The sequence below is a fragment of the Phragmites australis genome, chromosome 13 (genome assembly GCF_958298935.1).
Source record: "Phragmites australis chromosome 13, lpPhrAust1.1, whole genome shotgun sequence".
Lineage (NCBI taxonomy): Eukaryota > Viridiplantae > Streptophyta > Magnoliopsida > Poales > Poaceae > Phragmites > Phragmites australis.
This window is the reverse complement of record NC_084933.1, coordinates 22,752,282-22,775,704: the sequence shown is the minus strand read 5'-3', so window position 1 is coordinate 22,775,704 and position 23,423 is coordinate 22,752,282. Positions and strand designations below refer to the sequence as shown.

The following is a 23,423-nucleotide window of genomic DNA, read 5'->3' as shown; positions in this document are numbered from 1 at the left end:
AAAGACATTAAATCACGTGATGTATACATACACTTTGACCATTAGATGCACTCACATGTAATATTTCTCTTAAGATTTAATACTAAAAAAATATAAGCACTCATACAAGTCTAAGATTCAAACTCTAATAAACTGGTTCCATCATAAGCACTCTAATCAACTGAGGATAGTAGTTGCTTGCTTGACTTGTCTTGCCATCAGTCGAATGGTCTTCGTGATCGCTCGGGATTAGAGTGAGAAAAGGGCCCGGATCCACATTCCAAACTTTTGGGCTGGGCCGGGCGGGTATACCACGGTTCGAAATGAATTGGTTGTAACCCGAGGATGTCGAGAGCTTTTTAATTTTTAGATTTCAAAAATAAAAATAAAAATTAGGTGTTCATTTGAAATAATTATAGAAATAGGCTACTATCGTCTAATGGAAGAGCGGGTGATAGTTTTTTTTAAAAAAATAAAGATGCCATTTGATGATTTTTTTAGAGTTAGATCATAATATCCTTAGAACATATATTTTTTCAAAATGTTTCATGATTATTTCGATAGTATTTTGAATTTTAAAACCAACGGCCGCAATGCGCTTTTTTTAGCCTCGCGTTTGTTAGAAGGGTGAAATCTTTAATTTTGAAACCTATCATCCATGCCTTTCCAACCGGCGACATTAGCCTACTTTTACAATTTTTTCAAACAAACATCTAATTTTGTATTTTTTATTTTCGAATATAAAAATACATAAATTCGGCTGTCGGAAGGGAATAACTTTACAATATAAATTCCGTTGAGTGGTCTGGCCTGGCTCCAAACAATAGGCCCAATAACCTCGTCATGTAGGCTTAGGAAATTCGGGCTTGTTTTACTAGCGTGGCTTGAAATTACGGAAATCCTAATTCGAGGTTAAGGAGTGAAGATTACGAGGAGCTGGACCAAATATTGATTAACACTTATCCTCTGTTCTAAATGCTCAATTTCCCGAAATACCATTTGCCACATCTCTCAGCCAGATATACTTCTTATTCAGATTGCATTGGACCTGCTAATCTAGACTTCGGTCGTCGTTGCCTTCTTGCAGTAGACCTTATTGCGAAACGGGGAAGGCGCCATGCCCATGCTACCCACCCTGAAACTCGCGCTAGATCCCACCGTCGCGGTCGTCACCGCGCGGACGCAACTGGCGCCGCTTCTTCCGGCCGCCTCACTCCTCCCAAGGAACGCCATCAGGCACCACACCGCGTCGGAAACGGCCGCGACGCAGTGCGTGGTCACCGCCGAGCGGCACTACCCGCACGCGACGGGGTAGAGGCTGCGGTGCATGGTGCCGCGGCCGACGACGGCGGCGGGGTGCCAGAGCTGTTTTCGTCAATGGAAGGGCGCGTTCCTTTTCCCGGCTTCCCTCGTCGCTGCCCTGCTCTCCGGCGGGGTGGCGTTGGCCGCAGCACACCACGACACGGTGGCGATCGTCATTTCATTTACCGTTGGTGATTGGTATCTCATTTACCGTCCACCCACGGGTTATCTGGAAGCGTCCGATCTACATCTCACGGTCCCGATTTAGCAGGCGGAAGCGGCCGCCGCCGTACTGCGTGTCCGATCCTATCTCCACAAGTACGGCTTTTCCTCTGTCCCCCTCCCCCGCAAAACTCGTCGACGTGCTGCTGCTCAAGCCACGGAGCCATGGTTTCCTGAGTTGTGTGCCACCGTCAAGGGAGCTGGACCCTCTCTTCCCATTCCTTCCTCCTCCCAATCTGAGATTGTTGCCGTGAATGGGGAATTTTTCCTCGAAACGGATCCCCCTCCAATCGAAAGTTTTTGGAGCTGAATGGATATTTTTGGAGTCGAATCATAAGTTTTCCCGCAAATCAAACTTTTTCTCAAATCAAAAGGTTTTTCTTCCCCAAATCAGTTTTTTAGTGAATTAGAAGTTGACACTCGAATCGAAAGTTTGTAGTCTTGAACCAAAAAATTTGGCTGCGAATTGAAGGCTTGTGCTATCGAATTGATAGTTCTCGAATTGGAATGGGGGAGGCAAGCTGAAGCTTTGAGGCCGCCTACGTGCGAGAGGAGGATCAAAGATATGCAATGGAGAGGAATGAGAAGGCGCAACGTGGGAGCAGCGAGCTCCAGCCGCAGACAGACCTCGCGCGGGGCTCGCGGAAGAGAACCGCAGGACCACGCGGCCCGTGGCGTAGTTTAAAGGGGGAACCGAGCCGCTCGTTCGCTTGCTGGAGGCTCACCGCATACTAGTTCTTCCTTTTGCCTTGGGTCTATGTAGCATCAAGGTGCACCAAAAATTCCTCTTCTTTTTTGAGAGTAGAAACCTGGATTTCTCACGCACATCACAGTTGATTTCAAGAGTCTCAGGCTATATTAGAACAATGGATCTTCAGCTTTTCACCGGGTGATTTGATTTGTACATCACCTCGGGAAAAAAGTACAGTACTCTGCCGCCTGGTATGATGTTGCCACGTGCAACTGCCTCGCTAGTGTGGCTACTGTTGGAAATGACCAAATCGATCAGTCTCCTCACGAACTCACGAAACTCTATGATCGCTCAGGTGTATGGTAAACACGTACACTTTCACAAGCAGAGGCACACACGAGAAGTCTCTTTCTCACGGCACTACATACCAGCGCCCACAGCACTTCTATTCTCTTCACCACAGCATCATGAACGCGGTGATTACAGCGACTTAAATAAACACGCACGCACACACTGGTTGAGCCATGTCTGGCCGCACGACCCGACCAAACTCTCCCGTGGCCACTAATCACCTTCCTACATGCAAGGCACATCTCTCTACATGCAGATCACCACAACTCCAAGCCAACGTGCGCCTGCATGACTGATCAGACTAACAAACACATGCATCTGCTGATTTTCTCCTAAGCACTCGCCATGTCTTGACCAGGCACCTGGCCGCACACCACAACACATACCCACACTCACGTCATGGCTGCCGATCTGCTTGCACTTGCAGGTCCTGGCCACTACGCCATGCTGCACGACAGACACGAACACTACTAATTTGAACTCAACGATGCACTGAACATAAAGCAACACGTACAACAAGATTAAGTCTAACAATCACCCCCTAATCTTGTTGGCTGACGTCCTCTAGCCTTCACAGCAGTGTGGGCTCATCGTCAGCATCTGCCATAGCGAGTTGCGCCACACCCTTCAGCACTTTCTTCTCCACAGGACACTCATCGGCGAAGTGTCCGAACTCACCACAGTTGCGGCAGTCGATCTTGGACTTGTCGAACTTGCCGCGGTACTTCTTCTCACCGGTCTTGTTGCCGTTGCTGCTGGAGCAATCGTTGCTCATTTTCTCTTGAGCGACCTTGGCCTCCCACTCCGCACGCGTCAGCCGTGGCTCAGCACACGCGGCCAACAGCTGCTGCTCCACCTCCTTATCACGACGCCGCCCCTTTGAGGACTCCTCGAACGCCCTCAAGCGCCCAATCGTCTCCGTCACCGACATTTCCTCCGCATCCCCCCATTGCTCAATGGTGCTGATGAGGGGTCGGAACTTGTCGGGGACAGAATGCAGGAGCTTCTCGACGACTGTGATCTCCTCCACTTTCGTGCCGAGAGAGCGAATCTCGTTCACGATTGTGGTGACCTTCAAAGCAAAATCATTAATTTTCTCGGAATCGCCCATGTACATACCAGCAAGCTCCCTCTTGAGGGTTTGTACTCGGGCCTTCTTGACGCGCTCTTCACCGACGTGCATCTCCTCGAGAGCTTGCCACGCCTTCTTCGCGTCTCCTCCTCAGAAATGGCCATCACCACGGCCTCCGGCACAGTTTGGACAATGGCGGCGAGAGCCATTTGGTCCATCTTCTCATCAACCGGACCTTTGCTCTCCACAGCCGCCCACACACCTTGTGCGCGCATGAAGATCTTCATCTTCACTGCCCACACGCCGTAGTTGTTCTCCAGAAGCATGGGGTAACGTAGTGTCACCCCCGCCTCCTTCACTTGCTGCACCACCAGCTTCTCGTTGTCGTCGTCGCCGTCGGCGGCAACAGCCTTGCTGCCGTCACCGATCTTCGCCATCTCTCGAACAAGGCTCTGAATACCACTTGTTGGAAATGACCAAATCGATCAGTCTCCTCACGAACTCACGAAACTCTATGATCGCTCAGGTGTATGGTAAACACGTACACTTTCACAAGCAGAGGCACACACGAGAAGTCTCTTTCTCACGGCACTGCACACCAGCGCCCACAGCACTTCTATTCTCTTCACCACAGCATCATGAACGCGGTGATTACAACGACTTAAATAAACACGCACGCACACACTGGTTGAGCCATGTCTGGCCGCACGACCCGACCAAACTCTCCCGTGGCCACTAATCACCTTCCTACATGCAAGGCACATCTCTCTACATGCAGATCACCACAACTCCAAGCCAACGTGCGCCTACATGACTGATCAGACTAACAAACACATGCATCTGCTGATTTTCTCCTAAGCACTCGCCATGTCTTGACCAGGCACCTGGCCGCACACCACAACACATACCCACACTCACGTCATGGCTGCCGATCTGCTTGCACTTACAGGTCCTGGCCACTACGCCATGCTGCATGACAGACACGAACACTACTAATTTGAACTCAACGATGCACTGAACATAAAGCAACACGTACAACAAGATTAAGTCTAACAACTACAAGCTATTTCAATTTGTCTTATAATTTCTTTTCACCGGCAGAAAAGAATGAAATTTACGAAATTTCGTCGAATTTTCGTCCATTGCTACGTGAGTACTAAATGTCAGTGATTTTTTTTCTTCAAAAATTAGATATTTCATTCCCTTCAAAATTTATAAAATTTTAAAATTTTGACAAAATTTTAATCCATGATGACTACTACCTCTAGGCTCCCGCTACCCCGCCTCAACACTACACCAATCTTGCCTTTGCCCTTTTTTTGACGAAAATCTCAATTACGAGAGTCCAAAATGTCATTAACCATTAATGACAATCCTGGCTAATTCATCATGAAATTTAGTAGCACAGCTCGGTCAATTATTTTGTAACGCAAACATCAGTGATATATGTATCATAACATACATGAAGGAAGAACGAGCTTTGCTCGGTCGTTGAGAGCGATGGTGCTCATCTTATTCATCTGGGTTTAATTCCTGCATCGCATCTGGCTGTTCTACTTAATCACTAGCCTCATGCGTACTAAGCTACAATAAGATTGTGATGTGCCTGTCTTTGTAACTTAGCGACAAATGGTGCGTATATATGTTGTACATGTGTACAATATGATATGCGTTTAACGTGTATTCATATACTACATCTTGTACTTAAATGTTGAGACTTAAAAAAATACATACATGAAGGGCATATATGTAATATGTAAAAAATGAAGGGTATCACTACTATGTGGTTCAGTGCCTCTTGAAGCTGTTACTAGGGATGATAATTTATCCTGATTATTCATTTACTTACGAATAAATACTTGAATATGATAGAATATTAATAGCAAATAGTACTCACAGATATGTTCATAAATAAAAAATACTACCTAACGGGTATGTGAGTACGTATATAGATAAGACATATCTATACCCGTGAAACCCGTATACCTACTATATAAATATTTCATCTCCAAACTCTAACATTCTACATCATATAAATACCATATCCTGATTCACCCCATCGTGCCGTCACTGCTCTATATCGCACCGCCCCGGCCCACCCCATCTCGCTGTTGGCACCCCGTGCCACCCTGCCATGTCGCCTTAGCCCATCCCACCGTCATATCTCGCCGTCGCCGTAGTCACGCCTCACGAGTAAACAGGTATACCTGTGAGTAACGCATTTAGAGTAAACTTTTCACTCGCAAGCGTTCGTAAGTATAGCAATAGATAGATAAAAAATCGACAAATACAGATATGAGAGGACTACCCGTACCAATTGCCATCGCTAGCTGTTACGTGCGTTAACCCAATGCCACATGTCACCAATGCCACGGTGGAGCAAAAGATAAGCTGATAAGGTAGCAGTAGTATCTCCAGCACTCGCGCCAGCGCGGTCTAGTCCAACCTCGGCTGCACAGCCCGAAGATCATGGCAAGAGCTTGCAACCAGCCGCTGAGGCTGCAGCCGAACCCGATCACGACGCAGTTCCCATGCAACCGAAGCCGCGCCAGGTGCAGAAACTTCGCCGTTCAAGCGCGGCTTCCGACTGAAGACGATGCTTACCGGACTGAGCCACTGAAGAAAGCCCAAGTTACACAGGTGCATACTTCTACTGGACTGCTGCTCGGATGAGCCGAGGATGGTTTGTTTCGATGATCTGCGGCAGCTCATCGTCTGCTAGCTGCTTGTTTTCGATTCAGAGCCTCCGAAGGAGCCGCCGGAGGGGAACCGGCGCGCGGCAGAGCCTCGTCTCCGTCGGAACGTCGTGCGGGGGAGGGGATCAGTGGAGCAGCGAGTTCGACCTGACGCTGCGGCAGCTGCACTTGGACGACCTGATCGAGGACGGGCAGACGGATGCTGATGTCCTCGTGCACCTTCTGGTTCAGCAGGTAATTGACTCGGCTTACGGCATCTAATTGCTGCGTCTGAAGAAAAACCTCAAATTGCTGCGTCTGAAGAACATGCAGTGATTCGGATCAAGTAGGTAGATGCAGACAAGAACTGATATTTGTGTGATCTGATTTCAGCACACTCAGTTTGGGATGTCGATAAAAGGGCGAGTCCTCACATCGTTCAGAAAAATATGTGACTCCTGCTCCTCGCCCTACTGCACAGACGTACTGTACTCTGACTTGAATTCTTCATGTTGCACTAACTCAGAAGCATTAGTCAGAACTGACATGGTCTTGCTCTGCAGATCGATGAGCACTTCGATCTCACGGTTCTGTCCTCATCCAGGAAAAATCAGAGTGGGCTGCCTGATCTCGGTGACAGCGATCCATCGGTATGAGTTCTGAAGCAGCACTCACATTTCTGTTCTTACTCCAACTTCTGAAGCAGCACTTCAATCAGTCTGAGAGTCACGAACTCAGGATACTGTCACAGCTTCTTTCTACTTGTAAACAGGTCATCTATGTGAGACCAGGAGAAGAGATTGATCTAGACTCGGTAATCCAAGAGACTGTACGATTAACGGCATCGGCTAAGGTGAAATAACGGCCCTTACAGCCTACAGCATGCCATGTTGATTAGTGATGACTACCTGTTATGTTACAGATTAATATGTTGTCATCATATGCAGAGTTCTTGTTCGGAGGCCTGCGAAAAGTCTACGGTTGTATGGCAATGTACGCCCTTGCTAAGATTATCTGCACTTATTTTCAGTTTCTGATTTAGAGATCTCTGTCAAGATTGTTTGTATTTCAAATCCACAGACGCTGGTAACCAGAAGAAGAAGAGTTCCAGCCAAAGGTGGTCAAAACTTCTTGATCTGAAGAGAACTCTGGATAAAGCGGCTAACTGAAATACTGCACATCTCTGAGGTACCAAGGGAATTTCATCCTATAATGCTGCATGCAGCGGATACTACTGCAAAATGATGCTGGAATGCAAATCGCTACCACTTGCTCAGCCAGAAGGTAGTTGGGTGATTTGCAGCCTACTGGCTATATGATTTGAATGGTATATATGTGAATCTAAGATGATCATGTGTAATGTAAAGAATAAAGATCAAGGGGCATGATTACCCAGTGGCTGCTCATATGCAGAATCCAGAAAAATGGTCATACGGTTAACTATACTCAGAGCAGAGAATAAATAAGCGAAGATAACCTTTATGTAGAACGGGATGGCCATCGCCATGGGCAGCGGTATGAACCTCGCCACCTTCCTCGGCGCCAGGTCCTTCGATACGTTGACGGCGATAGCGCCGACGAAGAAGACGCAGCAGAACGCGAGGCAGTTCCTCGGGAGCTTGGAGAAGCCGTCGACGCCGAGGATGGCCACGTTGCGGTAGATGAGTGCGTAGGGCGCCGGGTACGCGCTGCCCTCCGTGCCGACGCCGTGGAACGCGGGGTAGAAGAACCAGAAGACGCAAGGGCCGATGACGCAGCCCATGGCGGTCCCGATCACCTGGCTGATGAACATGGACCGCGGCGAGGCAAGCGTCATGTACCCGGTCTCTAAGTCCTGCATCAGGTCCGCAGCGGTGGCCACGATGCCGCTTGCGGCGAGGCCGACCAGCACGCCGCCGCGGGACTTGTTCACAAAAGTACATAATTGAGTATTGAATTTCTTTACCTCTAATTCATCAATTTGGAGATTTTCTTCACTCGATGATCATCTCCTTAAGCTTTCGGTGTTTCTCCTAAATATATAATTTTTGTGTGGGGTTAAAACATAGATTGGTTTGCTATGGAATCTAGGATTTGATTACAACCATGGGATCCATCTTTTGTTAGATTTTCAAATTTAGTTTTTGAATCGAAACTTCCGGGTTGAGTCTAAATTTCTGTTGTGTTTCTCTTTTTGAAGTGCGTTGGGTGAACAAGGAGTAAGCCATCTATTTCACAAGAAATTTGTAAGGTGATTATTCACTCCCTCGAGTCGTCTATCTCGGTCCTGTAATATGTATCAGAGTCGGTTTGATCACTTGTTGATCTTAATCAACTTTGTGATCTGTAGACGATATGAAGAGAAGTGAGGATATTTCGTTATTCGATGGAAGAGACTTTTGGTATTGAAAGGTGCGAAGTGAGACTTATCTTTTAAGCCAAGGAAGGTGTAATATGAGAAGTAGTTGATTCCAACTACGAGATCTCTACTGCTCGCACGACTCAGGTTCAAATCAAACATCATGAGACCAACAATAAGGCTAGAAATATTTTGTTCACTAGCCTGAGTCAAAATTAGTTTGACAGGCTTCAACACCTCCGAACCACCCATGAGAACTGGACTACTCCGAGTGTTTTACATGAAGGTACTAATAAGATTATGGCTAGACGCCAAAGTATTTACAACCAAGAATACCAAATATTTGTGCAAGGTCCCGTGAATCTTTGGATTCTATGTTTGCTTGTTTTGATGGAATTATGAGCAACTTTAGTTCCACTGGTGTTTTACCCTACTCCGACCATAAGAGGGTGATCGAGCTTCTCTATGCTCTTGAATGTAGCATATGAGAAGTAAAGATCTCGAGTATTGAAGAGTCACCAAGTTATGACACGTTAACTTGTGATGAACTTTTGAGTAAGCTCAAATCTATCGAGATAGTCAAGGCTGCTCAGATTGATCTCAGAAACTCCTTGTCTTAGAACATGGCGTTGATTTTCAGACCAAATGGTGGCAATCAAGCTCGAACTAGCTTTTCTTGTGCTAACAGCTCATCGAGTGGTTTTACTTTATCTTCCTTGGTTTCTATTATAGAGGAGCAGGTGGATGCACTGGATGATGAGGACCTTGCTCTCATCGTGAAGAAGTTCACCCACTTCTACAACAATAGAATAGACCGGAGGAGGGGGGGCTCCCGTGCTTATTTTGAGTGTGATGATACCACTTACTTCAAGACGGACTACCCTAAGTTCAAGAAGAGGGAGAATAACGACCACGACTACAACAAGTATAAGAAGAAGAATAAGAAGTCCTTCTTCAATAAAAACCGCGATAAGATAGCTAAGAAGTCGACCAAGACGACTTCTAGGGCATTTATGGCAACTCTCAGCGACATCAACACCTCATCAAGAAAGGAGGAGAGCTCGGAGGAGGAGGAACAACAAGTGAAGAACAAGAAAAAAGCCAAGGACTTCACGTCCTCTGCTTTATGGCGGACGACAATAACGACAACAACTCCGAGCTTGATTCCTCCAAGGTATTACCTTCCTACGATCAGCTCTCCATTCATGTCAATACCTTAAATGATGCTCTTGTTAACCAAGATAGGTTATTTAAGAAATACGTGCGTTTGTTGAAGAATCTTAGACCTAAGTATGAGTATGTGTCTACTGAAATTGCATTGCTTAGGTCTAGATCTGATGTTGAGGAGTGTGAGAGTTGTTTGATTGTTATGGCTGAACTTGCCAAACTTCAGAATATGCATGCTCAAGTCGTCAGTCGGCTTGAGAGTGCCGAGAAGAAGCTCCTTGAGGAGAAGTCTAGGTCTACTCTCTTGGACGCTTGCAAGAATTGCCATTTGGTTTCAAAAGATTCTGAAGTGAAAGACAAGTGTATAAAGAAGCTAGAGTCTAGATTAGAGAATACTAAGAGTTCTACGGATGCTAGTGCAAGTGACAATGTGGCCCGAGAGATCGGGAGCGGGAGAGACTTGTCGGCAGTCAGAATCGTAAGACGAAGTATACGTGTCGACATCAAAGCGCTTGCTTAAGGTGTAAGCCAGTGGTGAGTCACGCTTTGAGAAGCGTGCAGAAGGTTTCACGATTGAGCCTTAAAACCATGTGAGGTCTAGAGGAGTATGTGGCACCATCGTGAAGCTTACGTTGAGATGAAGGTAAGTCGTGAAGACGCCGTGGCTGTTCGATGGAAGGAGCGAGAAATGAACCAAAATACCCTGGATAGTAGATATGAATATACTACAAGAGATGAGTCTTTTTTAACAAACTAGGAAATTTAGGGGTCAAGTTTCTTAGGTTTATAAATAGAGATGTATGGCTATAAAAGAGTTTAAACCAGCCACTTGAGCCCATTGTGTCACCCATTTGAGAGCATAGTGCTAGGGTTTTAGAGGTGATGAATAATGAGTGCTTAGCCTACGTAATAGGTGTGAGTTTTGAGAGGAAAATATTTGTAATTTGCCTAAAATATTCTTACCTCTTTGAGTAATGAAGTTTATGTTTTTGCATATGCTTGAATTCCCCTTATTCTAGTCTCTCTCTATTGGTTCCCTTGTTTTTAAATAAGTTTTCAATCTTGACTACAATTTCCATTTTTGTGCTTGACCTGAATTTTTCCACCTTGTTGGAGTTAATATTCTAGTTGCTAGAGGCATAAAATAATGTACAAAAGTACACAATTACATATTGAATTCAAAAGTACACAATTAGATATTGAATTCTTTTGCTCTAATTCATCAACTTGGAGGTTTTCTTCATTTGGTGATAATCTCCTTTAGCTTTTGGTGTTTCTCCTAAAGATCAATTTTTTGTGTGGGGTTAAAATATGGATTGGTTTGTTGTGGAACTTAGGGCTTGATTCTAACCATGATACCTACCTTTTGCTGGATTTTCAAATTTGGTGATTGTTTCCTAGGGGCCTAAAAAGAATGTTGCTAGGTGATTGCTGCATATAGTGTGGATCAAGAAGTGATTCTAGCTTGTACCGGGTAGTATGCCGATGTCTTAGAGTCTTTGTGATTCGTCGGTAACTTGAGCCGAAGTTGCTCAAGTTTGTTGACCCTTCGACTTGGTGTGGAGCGGCGACAAGACGCTTGTATGGGGACGTGAAGACCTTTGCCTTGGTGGCTCAAGCTTCGAAGTGAAGACGGCGACAAGTGATAGTGAGAAAGGCTAGTGGTGAGATCTTACTTTTGTAACTTGGTGGCTCATCCAAGTCGAGACCTTGTCTTTGTGACTTGGTGACTCAAGAGTCATGGTCGGAAGAGTCTTGACGATCGGGAGCATATCCTTAGTAGAGCTTCAACGTGGACTTAGGGTGACATTTATGTCATCGATACCATGGGATAAAAATCCCTTGTGCCGAGTTTGCTCTCTTTACATTATTTACGTTTTCGTATTTACATACTTGCAATCTACCTTTGTGCATTTACCTTCCTAGAGTGGTTTGCTAAGATTGGCTATAAGTTGCAAATCTTTTGAGCGGTAGAGTAGACACACTAGATAAATGTAGAGTATTTTTAGATACAAATCGATATAGGTTTATCTTTTGAAGTTTTTGGAGCCAATTAGGTTAGTTTTTAAGTGTTCTAATTCATCCCCTCTAAGAATATCACCGATCCTTTCTAAGTGGTATCAGAGTTTCGTGCTATTGATAAGGTTTAACTGCCTAGAGTTGTGACGTTCGGGGTTGTGATGGATTCCTATAGTGCCCCACTCTTTGTCGGCACAAATTCCCCCCGATAGAAATTCTAATGTCTTGTTATTTGCAAGCCTAATGTTTAGATATTTGGAGGGTCATCAAGGAAGGGATGGGACCTCACATTACCAACAAGGAAAGACAATTAGATGCATTGATGAATAGTATCTTTTTATCATATTTAAATATTAATGTATTTAATCGTGTTTATTCTCTCACCAATGCACATGATATTTGGACTGGTCTCATTGAAATACATGAAGGCACAAAGAATGTGCGCAATGATAAATATCATGTATTAGTTACTAAACTCAATGGTATCAAACAACTACTTTATAAAAGTGTGATGACATGTACCCACGTTTGAATATTCTTGTTAATGAGATCAATGGGTTATGTTTGACGCTAATTGATGATAATCAAGTGGTGAGAAGAATACTTCAAGCTTTTCTTCTAAAGTACAAGTTGACACTCTCCATCATCTACGACAACAATGATATCAAGAAAATGACTCCAAGTGTTCGGTAAGATCACCGTCCATGAGATGACCATGAATATTAGGGTGGAAGCTTCTTCCTCATCCGACACCAAAAACCACGCTCTCACAAGCAAACAAGCTCAATGTCAACACATGAAGGCAACGGTGAGGAGGCAAGAGCAAGAGTCAAGCTCAAACGAAGATGATGAAGATGAAGATGAAAAAAGCGATGACGATGAGCAAAGCACCTCGAGTGATGAAGAGATTGGTTCTGAAGTCGCTAAGCTCATCTCTCAAGTGGAGAAGAACATCAAGAAGATCAATGACAAGATTAATCACTGAATCTTTATGAAAAACATTTTTCAAAACAATTGATGACATCAAGAAGGAGAAGAAGACCAAGAGCAAGAGGGAGACAAAGGGAAGAGCCAAAGTATTTGCAAGCATGGGAAGATGGGTGAGTGAAGATAAAGATTCAAGTTCAAGTGATGAGATCTTCGCCACCCTCTTCTCCAAGAGAAGCTCTTACTCAACGTCATCATCACGCAAATCATCATTATACAAGTGCATTATGGTTAACGGTATGGAAAGTGATGTAAGTGACGATGAATCCGATGAGGATACCCCTCTCAATAAGAACTTCTTGATTTGATTAATGAGCAACAAAGGGTCCTTAAGAAACAATCAAAAGAGCTTAAAAAATTCAATGCACTTAATGATATTTATGCTATCTTTATTTCTAATTAAGAACCAACCTATTTGGGTTTCCAAGAAAGTCATCACCAACATGAAGGGCCCCAAGCGGTTTGGGTTTCAAAGAAGACTTGAAGTCTAAGGCGACTATAGAGATTTGGAGACTTGGTTACAAGATGGAGTGTAGATTCAAGCAAAGAAGTCAAATACACAAGATTGAGCGCATTAATAAAGATCATGATTATTATATACTCAAATCCTCATCCAAAGGTAAAAGATGTAATGGAGCTAGATGCAAAATGTTTCAGTTGTTGTAGCTTATTTGCCTTGTCTAGGATTACATATGCATATTTCAATCTATTGCAATGCCTAGTGTAGGCTTTCATATGGTAGGTTGTTTTTGTTTCTCTCTTTTTTATGAGCAGCCTGAGTGAAACCATGAGCTAATAGTCTAGCCTTGTTTCTCACTACAGACCCATCCCCCCTGTTTGTTTTTAAAAACACATTTTGTGCCTATGGTGTGAACATTAGGGGGTGGCTCTACAAGGATCTAAACTTGATTTCTCTCAAAATTTTCAAGCTTTTTATGCATGGCATTGATCCAACTCAAATCAGGTAAAGCATGTCCAACATCATGGGGCTCAAAAGAAGCAACGAATACAGAGTAAAATGAGCATTAGAAGCGATCTTGGACCTCATTACCCTCTCATCAAGATCTTCGATCATCATGTGTGGAGGGTGTCGCCGCTGAATGTGTTGAGGGGTCTCACGCATAGAGGTGAACTCCCCCTCAACCTGTGCCGGTGCAGGCTCGAGAGCAGCTGAAGTGGAAGTAGACGCTGTAGGACCCTCTGCTAGAGTAGAAGAAGCAGCTGCTAGCTTTGAAGTAGGTGTGGTCGAGGGAAGTAGTGGATCATCCGCGTCCTCACAGAGACCTGAAAGGTTGTCATCTACAAAGATGCTCTCTCTCATCTCTTAATTATATGCACACTCAAAGGCAGAACTAGCACATGGTGTTGATTCATCAAAGGTCACATCATATGACTCCATGATGGTGTTAGTGTCAAGATTAAAGTGAAAGTGCATCTAGGCCCCCTAAGTGGCTTTTGGCTTATTGATGACAAAACGATTAAGTGACTAATGAGTTTATTAAAGCTATGAACATGTTTTAGTCTCATTGGTGAAGATATACGACGTTGACGTCCCTCGAAAAGAAAAGAGAAGTGGTTTGTAGTACTCAATAGGATTTAATTTGATTTTATCTTTGAAATTGAGTCTAGGAAAGCCGTACTATCAAGTGGGATGCAATCGTTAGTTTTGATGGTGTCTCAGTGCTCAAAGTAACCTATTAGAACCAAATGTTGAGAGACACATTCACTCATGGACATCGGGATTTAGGCAGAATGTTCTGAGTCTGGAGTCTCCGGTGTTCACCGGATACTCCGGTACTCAGTGTTTTAGGCCGGAGTCTTCAAGTGAGACTCCGCCAGAGAGTTTCGGTTCCGAATTAATTTTAATTGTCCGGAGTCTCCGGTGTTCACCAGATACTCCGGTACTTGGTGAATTTTGGCCGGAGTTTCCGAGAAAGTCTCCGGCAGAGAACCTCGGTTAAGCATTTATTTTAAAATGACCGGAGTCTCTGGTTTTCACCGGATACTCCGGTAGTTGGAGTTTTCGACCGGAGTCTCTGAGTGAGACTCCGCCAGAGAGTCTCGGTTAGCTTTTATTTATTTATATTATCCGGAGTCTCCGGTGTTCACCGGATACTCCGGTACCTGGAGAGGCTGGAGAGTTCGGCAAGTCTCCGGGCTTTTTCTCTGTGGCAACTAAGTGCCACCCGGAGTCTCCGGTGTTCACCGGATACTCCAGACAGTTCAACAGAACCGTAACGGCTAGTTCTGACACTGTTCTGAGCCCGTTTTGGAATTATGGCCGGAGACTCCGGTATTCACCGGATACTCCGGGTTAGCTGAACCAGAACAGTAATAGCTAATTTTTGAGGGTCAGCTATATATACCCCAACACCTCCTTGCATTTAATGCTTGCTGTTGCTGCTAAGCTACACCTTGAAAAAAGTTTCCTAAGAGCATTCAAGAGCCCTCCAAACCTCTCTAGTCTTTAGTTTGCTACAAAATTGAGAGATTGAGTTTGGAAGAGTAATTTGAGTTGTTGAGCATTGAGTACGTCATCAAGCACTCATTTATGATCTTTTCTCTTGGAGCCTCGTGCTCCTAGACTGCAAGGCGTCGCCCGTAGAGCACATAAGAATTGTGTAGTGCCACAGCAAGTTTGTAATCACCATCGATTTGAGTAATAAAACCTAGTTTGATCTTTGTGGTCACTATGAGAGGATAGGGTTGAAAAATATCTGGCTCTTTGTGAGCTCATCAACGGAGACGTAGGCACTTCTTTGTGAGGTGGCCGAACTTCAGGATAAATTCTTGTCTCCTTATTTTGTGCAAGCTTTACTAATTGTTGTAGTTTTGGGATTTTTCCCAAATTCTATTATTCGTGAGAATCTTACTGCAGGCTATTGTTGTTTAAGTATTTTACTCATAGTAGAACCTGTGGTATCTCTTAGATTCTAGTAAACTTGCTTAGATTCATTTGATTTCAAAATCCTGTATAACTTGGAGAATCCAGACTAGACCGGATAATCCGGACTACCGGAGTATCCGACCTTCACCGGAGTATCCGGGCTCTGAATAATCCGCTGCTGAGTTTTAATTTTCAGAAATGCCTATTCACCCCCCTCTAGGCGACTTTAAGTACATTCATAAAGACCATGTAAGAATGATCATGAAGAGAATACCCAAGAAAATACCATTGGAAGAACGCGACTCAAACTTGTCAAGGTTGCCATGCTTTAGGATGAAGCAACGACAATAAAAAAAACTCTCAAATGTGAAACATTCGACTTCCTCCTAAAGTGCAACTCATAAGAAGTCAAATTCAAGATCGAGCGCAAGAAAATCCGATTGGAGATGTAGCATGCTGTGCTAATGGCCTCAACTCGAAACCTCTTAGGAGTCCTATGCTCATCGAGCATCATCCTAGCCATTTCCACCAAATTGCGATTTTTCCTCTCAACCACGCTATTCTGCTGAGGAATGCGTGGGGCAGAAAATTAATGCTCAATGCTATGACCAAGACAGAAAGCATCAAAGAGATAGTTCTTAAATTCGGTGCCATTATCGCTGCGAATTGCTTTCAATGCATCAGGGAGTTCCTTGAAAAATCTCAAAGCTAAGCTTCGAAAGTGTGAGAACACTTCATCCTTGCTCACAAGAAATAAGACCCAAGAGTAGTGAGAGAAGTCATCAACAATAACAAGAACATGCCACTTCCCGCCCACTGAATGAACCCGAGAAGGACCAACAAGGTCCATATGGAGAAGTTCCCCCGGTCGTTCAGTCATCACTAGATTGACTGGTGGATGGGAGACAACAACTATATTTCCATACCGACAAGGAGCACAAACAAGATTATTCTCAACTCAGATCAAACCTAGGGCACTCAACGAGTAAGCAAATCAAAGCTCATGTGCCCTAGTCTCTTATGCCACATCTAAAGCTCAAAAGAAGGTTAAGCAATCAAGCAACGAGAAGAACCAAAGAGACTTAGAAAAATCGACTCCAAAATCTCTCCCAACTCAAGAAATATGCAAATCAAAAAGGCAGATGAATCAAGAACTCGAGAAGTATTGCGTTTGAAATACACTTCTAAGTCCTCATCCAACAACTAAGATACAGAGAGAATGTTGTATCCCAGATACTCCACCAAAGCTACATCCTTGAGAGTGAAACTCTTATTCACCTTTACCATACCTTTGGTTTTCATCCGTTCTTTCCGATCACCCCTGAATGTGATGTACTTGTGTCACTTCACTGGGGTGAGGCTAGAGAACCATGATAAATTTCCGGTCATATGGTGCGAACAACCAGAATCAATGAGCCACTTGTTCTCCAGGTCTACACCTGTCACCTACATATGAAAAGAATAATAGGTGGATGACTCAGTACTGGGGTTAGTCAAAAACCTCTTGGGAATCCAGTACCGGATCATCTGCCATGAAGTGGTAAAAGCAGGTGCATGTAAAATAGGCCTAATACGCTGAGGTCGAGTACAACGATTAGAAAAATGTGGTCCGCCAAAGCGCTGAGACTCAAAATCTCTTACACATGGACCAAAACCATATAAGTCACGGCAAAATCTACGCTAGGCAACACCTCTAGAAAGTGACTGAAAAGCGCTAGGGACTCGTAAGTGGAAGCGAGGAAAAGACTCATGTACACCAACTGTTAGCCTCACCGGAAAGTCCAGTGCTCTGTGTGTTAAACTCACTAGAGTATTTCTGACAAAGGAGAAAAGGCTAATGACCTCACCAGATAGTCCGATGATCTGCACTGGATAGCACGGAACATTTCTTGCAGAGAAGAATGAAAGTGCAAAGACTAAAGATCAACCCACCGGAAGGTCCGATGCTTGGTTTATGCTCACCGGATTATAGCACCAGAGCATTTCTTACAGTTGTGACTGCAAATGTTGAAGAATGAAGAACAACCCATCGGAAGGTCCGGTGCTCTGAAAATCAATGCACCGGAGTATTTTACATAGATAAGAAGTGGCGCGTTTTGGCTCAAGATAACTCACCAGAATGTATGGTGATGGATTTGAAGACACATCGGAATGTACGGTATTCACAGAGTCTGTGAGTGGAGTTCCAACTGCTAGTTTCTGAGTTTGTACTCACCCGATGATCTGGTGTTAATACTATTATTCCCACCGGATCATCCGATGTTAATAACTTTTCTGAGTCATTGGGAAAACATCTTTTGAGGCTATAAATATCTCTCCACTCAGTCATTTGAGTGTGTGGCATGCTGCTGAAGTCTAGAGGAAACTCATGCACACTTGATAAGACATCCAAGCCACCAAAGTGCTTAAAAGTGATTATCCAAGGAGGTTAAGCACAAGATTAAAGAGTGTTTAGTGTTTATAGGACTATAGTGAGTTGTAGCTAGGTGCTACAGCTTGAAGAAGGGATCAAGGAGTGATCCTAACTTATATCTAGTGGTATGTTGGTGCCTTAGAGTCTTGGTGAGTTATCAACATCTTGGGTCTCGGTGGCTCAAACTTTTTGACCCTCTGACTTGGTGTGGAGCGACGGCAAGACACGTGTATAGGGACATGGAGACCCTTGCCTTGGTGGCTCAAGCTCTGAAGTGATCACGACGATAAGTGACCGGAAGAGATGCTTGTGGTGAGGTCTGGTCTTAGTGGCTTGGTGGCTTATCCGGGTTGAGACCTTGTCTTTGTGACTTGGTGGCTCAATAGCCGTGACCGGGTGCCGACCATGAGCATATCTTTGGTGGAGCTCCAACATGGACTAGATGTGATATTTATGCTATCGATACCACAAGATAAAAATCACTTGTGTCGAGTTTGTCTCTCTAACTTATTTACGTTTCCACATTTACATATTTGCAACTTACCTTGCTAGAGTAGGTTGCAATTCTCTTAAGCGGTAGAGTAGGCACACTAGATAAATTTAAAGCATATTTAGATAAAAATTGAGATAGGTGTATCTTGTGAAGTTTTTAGAGCGGAATAGTTTCTAAGTATCCTAATTCACCCCCCTCTTATGATGTCATCGTTTCTCATACACTTAAGAACAGGGCTAACACAAGAGGTTGATTATCAAAGGTCCCATCACAGGACTCCATGATGATGTTAGTGTCAAGATTATAAACCTTGTGAGTATGACCATGAAGAGATACCCTAAGAAAAATCCCATTGAAAGAATGCAACTCGAACTTATTAATATTGCCACGCTTTAGGATGAAGCAACGACAACTAAAGACTCTCAGATATGGAACCTTCAGCTTCCTCTCAAAGTGCAACTCATAAGAAATCAAATTCAAAATCGAGCGCAAGAAAATTCGATTGGAGATATAGCAAGTTGTGCTAATAGCCTCTTCTCAAAACTTTCTAGGAGTCATATACTCATCAATAATCGTTCTAGTCATCTCAACCAAAGTTTAATTCTTTCTTTCAATCACGCCATTTTACTGAGGAACGTGTATGATAGAAAATTGATGCTTAATGCCATGTTCAAGGTAGAAAACATTAAAGAGATAGTTCTTGAACTCAGCGTCATTATCACTGTGAATTGCTTTCAATGCAACAGGGAGTTCCTTGAATAATCTCAAAGCTAAGTTTCGAAAGTGTGAAAACATTTTATCCTTGCTCACAATAAAGAACAACCAAATATAGTGAGAGTAATCATCAATAATGACAAGTACATACAACTTCTCACCCGTTGAACGAACTCGGGATGGACCAATAGTGTCCACATATAAAAGTTCTCCCAATTATTCAGTCATCATTAGATTGACTGGTGGGTAAGAAGCGGTAACCATCTTGCCATGCTGATAAGGAGCTCAAATAAGATTCTTCTCAAACTTGAGCTTGGATAATCCTCAGATCAAGCCAAGGGCACTCAAACGAGAGAGCAAATCAAAACTCATGTGTCCTAGCCTTCTACGCCACATCTAAAGCTCAAAAGAGGGTTGAGCAATTAAAGACTGAGAAGAATGAAAAGACTCAGAAAAATTGGCTCCAAAAACTCCCCCAATTTGAGAAATCTAGCAAATCAAAGCACCTGAAGAATCAAGAAACGAGAAGCATCACACTTGAAACACACTTCCAAGTTCTCATCCAACAGCTGAGATACAAAAAGCAAATTGTATCCTAGGTGCTCCACCAAGGCCACAACTTTGAGAGTGAAACTCTCATTTACCTTTACCATACATTTGGCATTTTCTATCATCCCCGAATGTGATGTACTCGTGTCACTTCGTCGAGGTGAGGCTGGAGAACTATAATGAATCTTTGGTCATATGACATGAACAACTAGAGTCAATGAGCCACTTGTTTTCCAGGCCTCCGCCTGCCATCTACAGAAGAGAAGAATAGTAGGTGGATATCTTAGTACTGAGGTTAGACAAAAACCTCTTAGGAATCCAGTACTGGGTCATCCTCTGTGAAGCAGTAGTAAAAGTAGGTGCATACCAATCAACACTCTCACGCTGGGTCGAGTACCACATTGAGGAAAACGTGGTGCTAAAGTGTTGTGACTCAAAGCTCTTGACACGTGAACCAAAACCATATAAATCATGGTAAGATCCACACCGGCACCACCTCTAGGAGAAAATTGAAAAGCACCGAAAACTCGTAAGAGCGAGAAAATTACTCATGTACACCAAAAGAGGGGCGATAAATGTTCCGAGTACTTCACTCCCACTCACGCCGCTTATCTCTCCCACGATAAAAGCAAAACCCAACCAGATGACTCTCTCTTTGACAATAGGTGCAATGGTAACATCTCTTAGGAATTTGACTGTCGGTCACTCTAGACTCTCTCATAGGAGCTTTCATCTTAGGCTATGGAGCTCTCTTTGATTGTGGTGTGGGTTTCTTCTTGGTGAGTTGTGGTGTCAGTTTCTTCTTGATGGGTTGTGGTCTGACATTGATCTTAGACTTTTCAGCTTCTACGGTAGTAGGTGTGGTGAAAACAATCTTACCAACCGTATTATAAGCCACCATATCAAAACCCAACCCGAGAGCCAAACATGCCTTATCAGCACACATCTTGGTCCTAAGCAAGATTAAATTTATTTTGCCCTTGCCTTCTGACTACTTCTCCACAAGAGAAAGGAGTTACTCATTCTCGGTCATGGACTTCTGAACTTGTCCTCTTACCCAGTTGTGTTTGTCCTTAAAGACTATATAGGTGGAACAGTTTGGATGCACATTCTTAGAGCACTTATCACTCTCCAATCTAGATTCTAGCTCTTGAATGTGCTTGGCTTTTACTTCAACATCCTTTGTGACCAAAGAGCAATTTTTGCAAGCGCCTAAAAGAGTAGGTCTAGACTCCTTCTCAAGGAGCTTCTTCTCAGCAGTCTCAAGCCGACTGTTAACTTGAGCATGCAGAGTCTAAAACTCGGCAAGTCCATTCATGACAACCAAACAACTCTCACATTCCTCATCTTTTTCCCTGGACCTACGCAAAGCAACCTTAGTCGACACAGGCTCATACCTACACCTAAGCTGCTTCAACTTACGAACCGCTTTCTTAAGTAACATATCTTGGATAACAATGTCATCATTCAAGCTGGTCATAGGAAGACAATACCTCAGAGGGATCAAGCTCGGGTCGCTGTTGTTGTCGTCCACCATGAAGCAAAGACCGGTGAAGTCCTTGTTCTTCTTCTTGTTCTTCACAGGATGCTCCTCCTTCTCCGAGCTCTCATCCTCGCTTGAGGAAGTATCGATGTCGCTGAGAGCCGCCATAAAAGCCCGTGGAACTACCTTGACCGCCTTCTTGGTCATCTTACCGCGGTTCTTGAAGAAATTATTCTTATTCTTCTTGTGCTTGTCGTGGTCATGGTTGCGGCCTTCCTTTTTCTTGAGTTTGGGGCAGTCCGCCTTGAAGTGAGTGGTGTCACCACATTTACAACAAGCATGAGAACCATCTCTTCTCCGGTCTCATCGGTTATTGTAGAAGTGAGTGAGCTTCTTGATGATCAAGGCAAGATCCTCATTATCAAGCACATTCATCTGCTCATTTGTAATAGAGACTTAGGAAGACAAAGCAAATCCACCTGTTGAGGGGTTATCATAAGAAATATCAACTCTAGTCTGACTACCACTGCTAGGTCCTGAAACCAACGTCATGTTCTGAGACAAGGGGTTTTCTAGACCTATTTTAGTTGCCTTAGTTATTTTTGTTGATTTTATTTTGTTGAAGAGTTCATCACAAGTCAATATTTCTTAACTGGACGACTCATCAATGCTAGAGATTTTTACTTCCCATATGCTACCGTCAAGAGCATAGAGAAGCTTGATAGCCCTCTCATGTTAGGAATAAGCAAAATCCCAGTGGATCTAAGGTTGCTAATAATTCCATCAAATCTTGCAAATATAGCATCCAAAGACTCTCCGGTTACTTACACAAATATATAATATTCTTGATTGTATGTGCTCTGACGCCTAGACTTGATTTGTTTAGAGTAGATCAAATCTCTCTAGCTGTACAGAGGTACTAAACCCTATGAAACTCATTTCGACTTAGACTGTTGAACAATATATTTCTAATCTTGTTGTTGGCTTCATATTGTTCAATTTGGACATGAGAAGTGCGAGCAACAGGGATCTCATAGTTGAACTCTGTAATCTCTCATATAGCATTTTCTTGTTTTAAGAGATAAGCCTTCGTGTATACCTTCCAACAAGCATAGTCACGACCCTCAAAGATCGAAATCTTCTCATATCTCTATATTGTCGTCTATATATCATAAAACTGGTTAAAGTCAACTAATGATTTAACATGACTCTGTTATCAATTATAGAATTAAGAACGATGACGAGGTGAAATAAATAGGTGCCTCTCAGAAATGCTCATGACGTCTCTCCCTGACCTGGGAGCTCCATACCACACATTTTTTATTCTCCCCAAAAGGTGAAAGTGGCAATCTAATCTGAATATGCCTATAGTATAATGTCAACCGGACGCCTCCACCACCACCATTTCTCTCTGTGAGAGTGAGGGAGAGACAGAGGGGGCCGATAATCCCTACAAACAAATCCAGCAGCAAAACCAAAGAAATCACCAAATTCTTATCCTATCATCGGCATATCGCGGCTGTCGCTAACACCTTTCCTACGTAATTACTCGCGACAATCGAGTACGGTCCGTTGAAGCTTTCTTTGGTAATTGTTAACCGGCCGCACGTATCCAATAGTTTTGGCGGACTATCGTTGAACGTGAACCATGGGTGAGTGAAGACAAATTTTGCAGCTCTTGGTCTCACAAAAAGCAGCAAAAAGCAGCTGAGGAACCCAGACACCAGGGCGAGGATTACAGTGAGCGCGGTAACCTGAGACCTCTTTATTCAGCTTCCAGCGTAATTCCTAGTTCATTTGCAAACTTTTCCGTTCAGGCTCAACGACCTCCGGTGGCAAACGCAGACCCAGTGGGGTAGAAGGCCCTTTCTTCTTCCTCCTCCACCTAGACCTTATTTTCCTCCTTTTCTTCTTCTTTCCTCCTCCTCTACCTCCAATCTTTAATAAAGTTCCAGCCGGTAGGGGACGAGTCCACTCTAAGATCCATCCCTGACTGGCTCTCTTTTTTTTCCTTTTGAGAGAGAGGAGGCTCAACTGTCAATCTGACCAAACGGAAGCACAACCTTGTGCCTGTCAGTGAA

At 43.8% G+C, this 23,423-nt stretch overlaps 3 protein-coding genes across 3 annotated transcripts; 1 reads left to right on the top strand and 2 right to left on the bottom strand.

Moving 5' to 3' along the window:
• Positions 1-3,116: 3,116 nt before the first annotated feature.
• Positions 3,117-4,054, bottom strand: LOC133889538 (uncharacterized). The gene is made up of 2 exons (XM_062330023.1): positions 3,665-4,054; positions 3,117-3,617 (listed from the first exon to the last, which is right to left on the bottom strand). The coding sequence occupies exons 1-2, from the start codon at positions 4,052-4,054 to the stop codon at positions 3,117-3,119; spliced, it is 891 nt and encodes a 296-aa protein (XP_062186007.1).
• A 1,932-nt stretch (positions 4,055-5,986) lies between these two features.
• LOC133889384 (large ribosomal RNA subunit accumulation protein YCED homolog 2, chloroplastic) lies at positions 5,987-7,698 on the top strand. The gene is made up of 7 exons (XM_062329919.1): positions 5,987-6,257; positions 6,359-6,547; positions 6,686-6,775; positions 6,856-6,942; positions 7,065-7,145; positions 7,240-7,285; positions 7,373-7,698. Exons 1-7 carry the CDS (start codon positions 6,087-6,089, stop codon positions 7,459-7,461), a joined length of 753 nt encoding a protein of 250 aa, XP_062185903.1. The 5' UTR covers positions 5,987-6,086; the 3' UTR covers positions 7,462-7,698.
• Positions 7,668-21,549, bottom strand: LOC133889537 (probable metal-nicotianamine transporter YSL12). Its single transcript, XM_062330022.1, has 2 exons — positions 21,529-21,549; positions 7,668-8,195 (listed from the first exon to the last, which is right to left on the bottom strand). Exons 1-2 carry the CDS (start codon positions 21,547-21,549, stop codon positions 7,668-7,670), a joined length of 549 nt encoding a protein of 182 aa, XP_062186006.1.
• Positions 21,550-23,423: the final 1,874 nt, after the last annotated feature.